At 39.9% G+C, this 12,391-nt stretch overlaps 2 protein-coding genes across 3 annotated transcripts; one reads left to right on the top strand and one right to left on the bottom strand.

Annotated features, from left to right (window-relative positions):
• Positions 1-24: 24 nt before the first annotated feature.
• Positions 25-2,005, bottom strand: LOC113794815 (uncharacterized). Its single transcript, XM_027344956.2, has 5 exons — positions 1,505-2,005; positions 1,323-1,455; positions 1,010-1,124; positions 807-956; positions 25-569 (listed from the first exon to the last, which is right to left on the bottom strand). The coding sequence occupies exons 1-5, from the start codon at positions 1,788-1,790 to the stop codon at positions 126-128; spliced, it is 1,128 nt and encodes a 375-aa protein (XP_027200757.2). The 5' UTR covers positions 1,791-2,005; the 3' UTR covers positions 25-125.
• Positions 2,006-3,155: 1,150 nt separating this feature from the next.
• LOC113794812 (muscarinic acetylcholine receptor gar-2-like) lies at positions 3,156-12,192 on the top strand. 2 transcript variants are annotated; one of them, XM_075823818.1, is made up of 4 exons: positions 3,156-4,547; positions 8,589-10,708; positions 10,762-11,367; positions 11,744-12,192. In XM_075823818.1, the coding sequence occupies exons 2-4, from the start codon at positions 8,739-8,741 to the stop codon at positions 11,832-11,834; spliced, it is 2,667 nt and encodes an 888-aa protein (XP_075679933.1). In that variant the 5' UTR covers positions 3,156-4,547; positions 8,589-8,738; the 3' UTR covers positions 11,835-12,192. The 2 variants fall into 2 exon arrangements, with proteins under 2 accessions (XP_075679933.1, XP_075679934.1); XM_075823819.1 differs by having other exon boundaries at positions 3,159-4,547; positions 10,765-11,367.
• Positions 12,193-12,391: the final 199 nt, after the last annotated feature.

Here is a 12,391-nt window from a genome sequence, read left to right as displayed (position 1 = left end):
GAGAGAGAGAGAGACACGTGGGAATCTCAACATAGAATTTTATTTTATTTATCGAAAAGAAGGAATGTGTGTTGGTTACATATTAATTTAAAGTTAATTAGATAATCATTATCATTATTAGGCCATTAGGATCTGGGCGTCATTTCATCACCTAGGATATGAGTTGGTGGCTGTTCATCATTATTACTGCCATTATCATCGTTATCATTGTTGTTATCGTGGTCTATTTCGTCGTGGTCGTCGTCATCGACTGTAACGGGAACCAAAGATTTACGAGCTGTATTGGGCACCATTTGATATCCAAGTGGTGGATCCAGTTCAGGCAATTCCGAATCTGGTTCCTGTTGGAAACGGCGTTTGACGATAAGAATGGTGCCCACTATAAGGGCTAGAAAAAATATGAATCCAGTGGTAACGGCTACAATGATTATAGCCGTATTGCTGTTACGGCTATCAGTATCGGATACGGCTGACATTGCCAGCAATTGATGATCGTCTCGTTGATAGATGGATGGGTCGGCAATCTGCTCAACATGATCGGTAATGGCCGTCAACATGGAACGTAATAACTATCAAAAACAAAATCAATCGGGGTCAATCGACTTGGTTGGTAATAAAAAATCATCATCAATCAATCAAATGGGCACGACCAATTCACAAACAACCAAAGCAAACCAATCGATCAAATCAAATCTAGTAATCGATGGTTACCATAAGTCCATTATAATGATTATATGGTTGTATGGTTGTTTGCCACAATCTCGAATGATTGACAGATTTCAATGCACACCAAACCAAAAACATACCTGAAAGTGATTGTCGCCATGAACAACGTTCACGCCAAGGCCATTGTTACTCGTAGTTGTTGTTGCTGTGATGGAAATATTTTGTACAATTTCGGCGAAAAATTGATGCGGAAATAAACGTTCGGCAATTCGACCTAACGAAGTGGTTATCTAATATTGGCATGCAAGTGATTTAGATTCGTATAATAATAACGATAACGTACCGATGACTTGGGAGCAGGATATGATTGTATCATTAATAACAATAACGAATCATTGCATAATGAATAACGCCATTTCTGTCGAAGATGATCGGCAAACTGCTGGGATGATGAATCACTGTACGGGAAAGGGCGTCATCATCATCATCAGTTAGAACGGAAATTCAAACGAAATGAAAAAAAAGAGAAAAAGATATGGTCACATGATGATGATGATTGACGGATATGGATGCTAGAAACTAATGACTGAGCATCATCATTTGCCGAAAACAAACCGGATTTGCATTGACGCCCAATCGAGCTGACACACACTTACCCATATTGAGTGTCGTCAATGTTTCGTGCTAGGGCGACTGCTACTTTGATTCCAGCTTCACCCGATGGGCATTTCTCGCAGAAACATTTTGTCGAACGTCGATTTTGTTCGAGAAGGTCACGAATTAGTTGCGCTGAAAAATAAATGAAATTGAATTGATTGCCAGATTCGTTCGCACAAACCTTGATTCGCATCAAGAATCTGATCCGGATCACACAGCAATGAGCTTCTTGGCTGTCGACAACCAAATGGGTCATCCCTTGGATTGGGATATTTATCTTCACTCCAGTAAAAACTAACTGGATATGGCGGCAGTGATGACGAGCGATATGATGATTGCGATGGAGATGATGAAGTTATTATCACCCTGGACGGAACAGCAGAAAGTTCATCCGAACCACATCCACTTAACCAAACCGAAAATAACCAAACAAGCGAAACAAATGAGCAAAAAGTGTCGTACTGCATTTTCAATTCAAATAAAAACCCAGGAAAACGGAGAGAAAAAATGTTTGGCTGGAATGATGGTTGAGTCTTGCAATCGAGCAACACCACTCAACTCATCTCACTAATCATCACTCGATCGGTCGATAACGGGATAGGCTTGCCGTTATGGCAGCATCCGTCAATAGAATTCTTGGATAAACGTGGTCAGGAAAAAAAGTGGTGATTTTTGCTTTAGTTTAGTTTTTGTTTGTCAATAATTTCACTCATTGCGCGTTTTATCAATTAAGTCGGTGATGATAATAAAATTTCCATGACGAATTGATTAAATATTATTATTATTATTTTGACTTGGCTGTCATGGTGATTGTTTATTATCGAGATTTATGATGAGTTTATTTATTGCCATCCAGCAAACAATCGATTGCTCATCATCAACATTGTTTGTGATAGAGTTTAGTTTTGTTTCCATTGAAAAAAGAATTCCGTAGAGATTTCCGGCACGAACAAAGAATAATGTTGTTGTTTGCTTCGTTTTACTATTAGTTTTCATCATCAACTTTTCCGTTTGATTGTAATTAATATCAATTCAATCTAGCCATTCATTCGGGCATCAAATATCAATCGAATGCCAGCGAAAATGGATGGGCGTACAAAAACCACAATCTGGCTCTGGGGTAGCTTGAGGGGCAAACCAGTAGCCCAAACAAGCAACATTGAAAGTGACTGAAAATCAGATAAGAGATAAGAGAAAGGATAGGATTGGGATTAGCATATTGTGTCAACAAACAAGGTGGTTATGTTAGCATTTGTTTGTCTATAGGTGGACAATTGATTTATTCAGCCAGAATCAAAAATTCTGTTTCGGCCAAAAACATACTAAATGAATTTGTCAAGGAAAACAGTGTTTGCATTTGGTGAAAAGAGAGAGAGATGGAGAATTGCTTGTCTAATTGCTTGGGTGTTTTGTCCGATGGAATAGAAAAGGCGCAAACACCAAATTGGTCGACAAATTGAATTCCTCATCGTCATCATCATTTTATCCGACAAACAATGAAAGGAAAATGGAATGAATGTGGCATTTTAGGTGCCATTCTCGAGCAAATCATAAAATCGGGATCCGAATCTAGTGATAAGAATAAAAAAGTAAACCAAAAAGAATACTGCCTTGTTTGATAAGACTTAATCTGTCGGTCGGGAGAAGAAAGAAAGAAAGAAAATTCTTCGAATCGAATCGAGCCCATTTATGACGAAAGTCGAGATGGCTCCATAAAGATTTGGATGCCGACCAACCAACCAACCGATCGGGCCCATTGTTCGCTCGAATGGTTCCCAGTTTCGGTTTGGTGTTTTGGCTGTTTGGCTGTTTGAATGCAATTGCCGGAGATAGCAAACAGTCAGCAGTTTGATTCCTTCGACACAACGACAAGGTAACACACAACTTAACATGACCGAAACGAACATTTTTTTGTCAAATTTTCAATTTGATTGATTAAGTGTGAAGAACAATTATTATTGCAATTTGCTCCCTCTCTCCATCTCTCCATCTCTCTCTCTCTAATGATGGTACAATGACAATTACACAAGGCACAACATCACATAATTTGTTCGTTTCCCCTTTTCGCCCCTCAGAAAGCCCAAGAATAAATTGCATTTTTCTTGCCAGATTCCTTGTGTATGATGCGAGTGAGTTGTTGTGACAACATTTTGCCATTTGCAATCTGGCTGATTCAATTACGGTTGGTGTATGATTGGGGATGTCTTTCTCGTTCTGACATTCGACCGTAGGCCATACATAGATGCATATGGGCTACCTTATCTGATTCCTTATCATTTTCCTTATCTTCTCCAAGAAGTAATTTTCACCTTCGTTAATTTGGTTTGCTCGCAAAAACCAAATGGAGTGGAGGCGCATGGTAACTTTGGCTTGTCGAGAAGTGAGTATGACATGTGCACACAAGGCGGAGATTCGTTCATTGATGACGCCATCGGCCATGCCGAACAACATCGGCAGCTAACGCATTTCTGCCGAATCCGAATCGAACCCGATATTTTTGGAGCTTGCCAATTTCATTTCATTCAGTTAGTCAGTCAGTCGGTCGATTGGACGGTCGTTCGTTTCGTTTTGTGATAACAGTGTTTGTTTGTTGTGTTTCCTTCGCGCCCGAATTGCCAAGTGTCGGCTGTGTCGATATAGGGAACCAAAAGGCGCCCGGCCATTGCGGCCAATATCACTGGTGTATTATGAGTGAATCGATCAGTTTCGACCATATCGACCTGATAAAACACTCCAAGTGAAATCTTTCAAGATGTTCAGTGATGATGATGGCCATCTGTTTAGTGCATCCAACTTTTCAAGACATTTTGTTTGCCAAACAGCCTAAGGCTAGCTGATTGAGTGGAAATAGACACAATTGTGTCATTTTGTGTGTTTTGCATTGAAACAAATTGAAATGTTGAAATGTGATTCTTGATTCCTTCTCCATTCTTCAGATTCTGACTGCAAAATATTCGCTACCAAAAATATTCAACACCAAAACAGCAAATGGAACATGCAGATCATGCCTTGGGGTGTTTTCTCAAACTCGCTATGGTGAAAAGTGTGTTTGTGTTTGCATTCAACAACAACAACAACACTGACACAACAAACATGCAAATGGATTGTGTCCTGAAATAGCAATGTTGTTGTTGTACCGTATCCCATTGAAATGCATGGCACATCATTATTATTATCATCGAGAGTAGGATTCATTCAAATCAATAATGTTAATGGTTCAAATGGTAAGTGCTTATTATTATTTTACTTTACTTTCCGTTTCATTTTCAGTTTGTTTGTCGTCAACAAGTGCAAAACTTTGGTTGCCTGGCAATGAAATTTTTTAATTAAAAAGAGAGAGAGAGGTTTTTTCCAATTGAGATCGATATTGATTGTGGAAGAAATATAGGATAATCTTTTTTGTGTGGGCCATCCATAATAATATTGGCACTGATCAATGATGATGATGATGACGACGACTGAATCAGTGGAAAATGTGTGAATGTCGACCATCTGGCCTGACGATGATCACCATACCGACCAACCAGAATCGATCAATTTTTTCTGGATAGTGTGTGTTGCGAAGAAAGCAAACCAAAAAAATTTCCCATGAGTCTATCACCAATGTGTTTGGGTCATGACGCGATAGACGCTCGCAATAGATACAAGGTGAATCGATCAATCAATTGATTAAGAAGGAAGAATTCCAAAGATGTTCCATCACCAACCAAACACATGGCTTTAAGTAAAATTGAACAAAAAAAAGAAATGAAAAATTGAAATGAAAATGTCTCACTCTCACTCATCATCACCACCATCATGGTGGCTGCCAAGCAAGCCTCCAGGGGATTCTTTCGTCGCTTTTTCTTTTTCTCGATTCAACCGAATCCACTTTTGTCAAATGAAAGATTGTCAAACCAGCCGAACATGCGTCATTGTTCGCTTGAAGTTTGTTTTTTTGGTTGCCGGAAAAGCACCTTTGAAATCTGTGGCAAGAACGTCTTAATTGAACAATTACGGCGATGACTGCAGAATGTTTGGATTAACAACAAGCAAACGATCAAAGTGAAAGGCATTTGGCCTCCATATCGATTGTTGTTGTCATGTTATGAGGATGATTGGCAGCCGAATAAATAAATAAATAAACATTCTCCATGCAAAGCTTATTCTTAGAAAATCGACATGATCATCATTTCAAAGGAAAAACACGTGTATAGAGTGAGACTGGTGTAGAGTCGATCATTTCATCATATTTTTTGGGCAAAAAATATTTTGATTTTGCTTTGTGTCCAAAATCACCCGAATGAAAGATGTGATGATTGAATGTTATGTTGTGTTATGGGGAGTCATGCAGTGACGATGATGCCTGCCATGATGCATTTTGAGATTTGCCAATAATGTTGGGCTCTGTTTGACGATCGGAATGTGATTATCATTAATGTTGTGAGGATGCATTATGGAATTTTTCATTTTTTCGTGATTGATTCGGGTTTGTTGCTGATGTGATTAATATTCAAATCAAGCATCGAAATTTTTTTCTTTTTTCGCTGGGAATTATGTAATGAAATTGGCTGCATGGAATGAAGCCATCATTGGTATGTCGTCGTTTTCCAATTATACGAATGAGGGGTTAATTATTGGATGCAGCACAAACCGAACTTGTCATCTGCTTTGCTCATCAATTCAGTTCGATTCCAATCGATCTATCATCGTCACATAGACTTTGTGCACGATGACAACCCAGAAAAAAGTTTTTCTTGACGACAGCCAAAACTTTGATGATGATGATGGCTAATTAATCAAAGGGAAACAAGTTTGCAGATCGCGATCCACCACACCTAGCCGGTGTGTGTGTTAACATTTGTCTTCATCATGGTCTTGGACAACCTCACCTGGCCCCAGTGAAAGCCACCATCATTTTGGAATAATCAAAAATCAATGATGTGTGTTGTGAAGAGACCTTGTTTGCAGAACACAACTGGCATCATCATAATGATTATAATCATTAGTGGCTTTATTCACTGGAAGAATCAATTAGAATGATCATCATTATCATTATGATTGTGACTTTTGCACTAATGAGCGACGACATTATTATTATCGAGTGATCAATAAGTCTTTCCTATATCACTTTAATAATGATCATCATCATCATCATTGATGAGCGTAATGAGCACCATTCCAAATTCAATCGGTATAGGGTCAATTGGAAATGGTTTTCGAATTGAGTGAATGAAACATATGCATTATGAATAAACAATAATGGCAGTGGGGACCATATTGAATTCTGCAATTCCAATTGCAAACAATAAACAAACAAATATGGGTGCAAGTGCCATTCACTCATACTTATATAACCGTAACCAACTAAAAAAATTACCGGCAACCAATCATGATGATGATGATGATGGTGGGAGCCCTAATGACTCTCTCTCTGTTCAGAAGAGAAGTGAATTGGGCGCCATACTAACCAAACCAAATCAAATGAAGAGAAATGAGCGAAATGAGAAAACGGAGCCCCATTTCGGTTACATAAATAACTGGAAAAAATTATTATTGGGAAATTTGCATTTCGATCAACAACAAACTAAACTTGGCTGGTTCTTTGTTCTTTCCTGTTCCGGTTTTGGGGCTGGCGAGAAATGAGATTTGTTTGTTGGGTGTTTGTTTGGTTAGTTTGTCTGTTTGTGAAATGCGAAAATGATGAATGTTGGCACCATATTGAAAGCACACGGCATCCTTATTTCCCAATCGAAATGGAAGATGTTTTTTGTTGATTCTCTTACTTGGTGGTGCTTGTGTTGTTGCTCTTTTTTCTTTTCGGTTTTCCATTTCCAATTCGATTTTTCGACTTTCGATCCACTCTATTCAAAGTCAGTTTGGCCATTTAAAGAATAAAGAAAGAAAGAGTAAGGCAGCAGCAGGAAACATTTGCTTTTCCTGAATGATTCCAAAAAAAAATGAAACGAAACAACGAAACGCATTAAGTCAACACAGAGAGAGAATCGGTTATCGTCGTTTTTTCGGAAATATTGTAAACAAAAGTTGTGATTCATTGATAAAGCCTGAATGAACGAAAATAATGATGACAAATATATGCCAAACAGCAGGCCCAACATGCAAGGTTAAGTTAACCCCGAATTGGAATCGATTTATCATCATCATCATCATCCTTGTCTGATTTGGATAATGATCTAGAGTCGAGACAACTAATCTCTGCACTAATCGGATTCTTACCTGACTTTTTCGACCAAACAAAATTTCTCCGTTTTTTCTTCTGGCTGCAGCAGAAAAAAGTTGATTGATTTTGCAATTGGAAATTGGAATTGGAAAATTGAAATTCAAAGATGGAAAGATATGGAATCAATTGGACAGCAATGCAGCCAATGATAATGATGATCCCAATGATTAATCAGCTTATCATATTTTCATTTGGTCGGTCCAGCATCCAGCAATGACAATGAATTTTTTCTGATTAAAAAAAAGAATTGCTGAACTGGAAACTGGAATTTCGGAGCAGAAAGAAAATCAGAAATCAGATTGATTTGCTGGAGAGATGAACAACGACAAGCCTAGCAGAGAGATTAGGGATTCTCTATTTGCTTGCTTGTCTGCCTGCCTGTCAATATTTTACCACTCGAATGGACGCACAGAGGACATGACCATGATGATAATCGCCTTTACTTTCCTAACAAGACATCTGCAGCCAACAATCAGAAACAGAATCACAAATCAAATCCCAGATTCCATTTTAATTAAAACTACAAGAGGCGGTTCATCAGCCGACTTGACAGGCCCGACAATTTTAGCCGAGCTTGAGGCTTTGAAGCCAACGATAAGCGAATTCAGTTTGCGCTAAAGACGCAAAAAAAGAGATTCGATGATGATGACAAGGTGTGAACGCAACATTGCTTGATTGATTGAATGATAAATCAATTAAATCGATGATGATGAGATGATTTGATTTGAATAGGACGTGACTTGGTGACTGAATGAGTGATTTTGGCTAGGCCGTGATGTGATGTGACAAAGCCAGAACAACATGCAACCAAACAATAAGGCAGTTGTCATTTGATCGGATTTAGTGTTGTTGTTTTCTTGCTCTGTCTTCTTCATCTCTAGATTTGATTTCTGAGCTCGGTCGGCAGTTTTTTTTGATTCCATTTCTTGTCTTGTCATGTCAGTGCAGTGCACACAATTCAGTGAATGTAATTGACAAACTACAACCAAATCAACAAAACAAATCCAGTAAATCTAATTCTCTGGCATTCTTTTTCATTTTTCAGAACGCGTCTATGAATTTCATTTGGTTCAGTGCCACAATGGCTCATCACTACTACAACATGAAGCCCTTGCCGCCGTTGATGATGAAAAGTGACAGGCCTATTCAGTGACGACAAACCGTCCCTCCTGTTCGCCTGCCTCAACCCCCGATCATGACGACGATGATGAAAAGATCCAGATTGGTAAAGTTTTCGTCATCACTGCCGCCGACCATTTTCAACATTATGGCTGCTTTGTTATTCACATTGATAGCGGCTGCCCAAACTACTGCAACCACAACCACAACCACAACAGATCGATTCACAAATTACGCTTACGACGATAACGATAACGACGACGATTATTATCATCAACAATCATCCATCATCGATGATGCCATCAATCAATCAACATCCATCGATGACAGCCATTCGTTTGGGCCAACAACAAGCCATGATCATCATCAGATCACAAATCAGACCACAGATCAGACCCAGCAGATATCGTTGCGTTATTCATTCTGGCTGACGATATTTATTGCCGTTTGCATAGCACTATGTTCGATCATAACGATAGCCGGCAACGCATTGGTGCTGGTCGCTTTTTGCGTTGAACGTTCGATACGGCAGCCCTCCAATTATTTTATCTGTTCGTTGGCGGTAAGCGATTTGTTTATCGGTGTGATATCAATGCCCTTCTATGCTGTTTACGAACTGATGGGACGATGGGATTTGGGCGCTATCCCGTGTGATCTATGGTTAGCCACCGACCACACCGTATGCTTGGTTTCCATTTATACAGTACTGTCGATAACGATCGATCGTTATTGTTCGGTGAAAATAGCGGCCAAATATCGTTCATGGCGCACCAAACGTAAAGTGCTGTGGTTGATTGCCGTCACATGGATTGTACCGTTCTTGGTGTTTTTCACCTCGATTATGGGATGGGAATATTTCACCGGCAAACGAGAATTGTCACCAGGCGAATGTGCGGTACAATTTTTGAAGAATGCTGTATTCAATACTTCGCTGATAATTGGCTATTTCTACGTTACCATTGTGATATTGATCGTATTGTATATGGGCATTTACCGTACCGCAAGTGAAATGGCCCGCAAATCTGATGCCAAACAAAAAAAAATCCAGCAAAGTTTGGCGCCGATTGTCGTACAACAGGATACTGGCGGCGGTGGTGGCTCGGACAATCGCAACCAACGAACTTCGAAACCATCGAAAAAAGCGGCCAAACAAATGTTCATTCTATTGACGCAGCCAAACCACAGCCCCGAAACGACTCAATCGCAAAGTGATTCAGCCGTTGACCAAACTCAAACGCAAAAACCAGACCAGCAAATCTCACGTGATGAAATCACAATGACAACAACATCATCGAATACATCCTCAAACGAAACCAAACCGGTGTCGACCTCTGTCGGTGGCAAGCCAATCAAAACTTGTGACTGTCACCATGGCGGATCGACGAAGAAAAAGCTAAGACAACGATCAAGTCATCATTCGCTGGACGAATTCGACGACGAGTACGACTACGATGAGGAATTCGATTACGAAGAAGAAGAACGATCAAGTTCGCCAACATTCGAATCAGATGAATCGGACAATCTTTCCATCAATCGCAACCAACAACAACAACAACAACCGCAACCACGGCGAACAAGACGCAAAAAACTAAAAAGTTTCCTTGGCAAAAATATGCCCATCGAATCGATTGCACCGTTTTCGTCGTTAGCCATGCCAGCTGCCGTCAGCAGCGATAACAAGGCGTCTGCGGAATCTGTGAAGCCGCGAAAATTATCCCGTAATTTCGTCAATCCTTTTCACGCGCATCATCCACATCATTTGTCGCCGACAGTGAGTCGACCATATCGGAATCATCATCATCACCTTTATCCATCGCAATTGACTTCGTTTCAGCAAACACCTGACCTATGTAAAGGTCCTCTGATACCTCGATCACCAATCGTTTCGAATAGCGATAATAACACCACAGCAACCACAACCAACAACAATCATCAATTCCGTCGATTAGTCGAATTGAGTCGAAAGAAAGAGCATAAAGAGTCACTGACAACCACAGACCAAACAACCAATGACAACGATGCCAAAATTGATCTCACCCTTTCCAGGTCAGTGATTTGATTTGATTTGCAAAATTGAAATCCATTTTCCCTATCCACAGCAGCACTACAGCGTCGCTTGAGCCAACGCACACTTTGATAGTGACAGCATCGGGCGGTACTCAATCTACCATGGTGACCACAACGGCTGCTATATCGTTGCGTAGAGCGGGAGAATTTCCGCCACTAGCATCGATGACCAACAATGGATCATCACCAAATGAACATACGCATTTATTGTTGCATCAAACTGGCCAACAGCAACCAACCAAAGCAAAATCGGAACCAGCTCAGCCGTCTACCAAACTGCGAACAGAAGGCGATCCTGAACCACCATCGGCCAGCGACCGTCCGGGACGCTTTCGTCGGGCAAAACGAACGAAGAATAGTTTGACCAAAAAACAGCCGAATGCGATTACGATCACGACCAACGTTAAAAGCCATCGCCGCTATCACCACAATCACCATCATCAACGCGAACAACAACGACAGAAATCTAAATCAGAAAATCGCGCCCGGAAGGCTTTGCGAACAATATCGTTTATTCTGGGCGCTTTCATTCTATGTTGGACACCATATCATATAGTGGCTTTGGTGGAGGGTTTCTGCTCCGGTTGTATAAATCATCATTTTTTCTATTTTACATACTTTCTTTGCTACGCCAATAGGTAAGTTTATGTTGTAGTTGGGTCGAGTATAACATCACTATAATCGGATTTGTTCATGTTTTCGAGAGAAAAATGGAAAAAAGATCACTTGCTTACATCATCATCATCATCATATGATTGATTGATGTGGCCAATCCGATTTTGCCATTTCCATGCAAAATCTAGCTAGAAACAAAGTCTCTAAGAGGATTGCCATAGAAAAACTCTTGTTTTTTCCCTCATTTCATTTTTGCTCATTCAGAATAGCAGAAAGTTTTTCTGGAAATGGAGGGTGAAGTGAATTCTTTTCCAATCCATCACTTATTTTTGTTACTTTTTTGTTTCTATTTTCGGTTGCCGGTTCGACATGATGGTGCACCTGGCCGACTGTGGACAGTCCATTGAATCCGTTTTGTTACGCGATGATGAATCAACAATTCAAAAAAACTTTCATTCGAATATTGAGCGGTGATCTTCATCGAACCTAGTTCATCATCATCATCATCATCATCATCCTCTCCAAACAATTCAATCGCTGGTGATCCTGACCTGACTGACTGATTTGGCACACACGGTCCACCACAATGATATCGCAAACACCCTTATCGTCTCTCTCTTTCTCTCTGACATTCTCTCATTCTCTCCAATTAGCCAATACAGACATTGCATAACACAGACATACCAAAAATAGAGCTTGATTTGAATGAGGAGTAAATGCATGTGTGGGGCGCCATAAAACTGTGGGGTAGCCCTTATCGTTATCTGTGTGTTTGTTAATGTTGTTAATGTTGTTTGATGTATTTATTTATCGAATTATATGATTAAAAAATTATTATTACATACATATAGGATTTGGCTAGCGGGCAATATCAATTAATTGCTTAGGCTTCGGGTTTGTTATTCTTTTGCTTTTTCTTTCCCGATTCGGTAATTGCATTCCATCAGCTGGCTTGGAAATACGGACTAGGTGGGGCCATCTAGTGAGCTGGATGATGGAATGGGAAAGAATTTATAAATAGACATTTGTTTTTATTGGCATCGATTC

The sequence above is a fragment of the Dermatophagoides pteronyssinus genome, unplaced genomic scaffold, assembly GCF_027571235.1.
Source record: "Dermatophagoides pteronyssinus isolate colony J.1.1.1.1 unplaced genomic scaffold, Derpt_VIB-CSIC_2022.12 sq0037, whole genome shotgun sequence".
NCBI lineage: Eukaryota > Metazoa > Arthropoda > Arachnida > Sarcoptiformes > Pyroglyphidae > Dermatophagoides > Dermatophagoides pteronyssinus.
Note: the sequence above shows the minus strand (reverse complement) of the source record. Positions and strands in the feature narration are given on the sequence as shown.

What these genes read in the sequence shown, in the direction of transcription:
- LOC113794812 (XM_075823818.1), top strand. Translation starts at nt 8,739, where the DNA reads ATGACGACGATGATGAAAAGATCCAGATTGGTAAAGTTTTCGTCATCA. An exon ending in ATTGATCTCACCCTTTCCAG is followed by an intron (nt 10,709 to 10,761) that starts GTCAGTGATTTG and finishes CCCTATCCACAG; the next exon opens with CAGCACTACAGCGTCGCTTG. An exon ending in TTTCTTTGCTACGCCAATAG is followed by an intron (nt 11,368 to 11,743) that starts GTAAGTTTATGT and finishes GACTGTGGACAG; the next exon opens with TCCATTGAATCCGTTTTGTT.
- LOC113794815 (XM_027344956.2), bottom strand. Translation starts at nt 1,790, where the DNA reads ATGCAGTACGACACTTTTTGCTCATTTGTTTCGCTTGTTTGGTTATTT. An exon ending in GATTCTTGATGCGAATCAAG is followed by an intron (nt 1,456 to 1,504) that starts GTTTGTGCGAAC and finishes TTTATTTTTCAG; the next exon opens with CGCAACTAATTCGTGACCTT. An exon ending in ATCCTGCTCCCAAGTCATCG is followed by an intron (nt 957 to 1,009) that starts GTACGTTATCGT and finishes TGCCAATATTAG; the next exon opens with ATAACCACTTCGTTAGGTCG.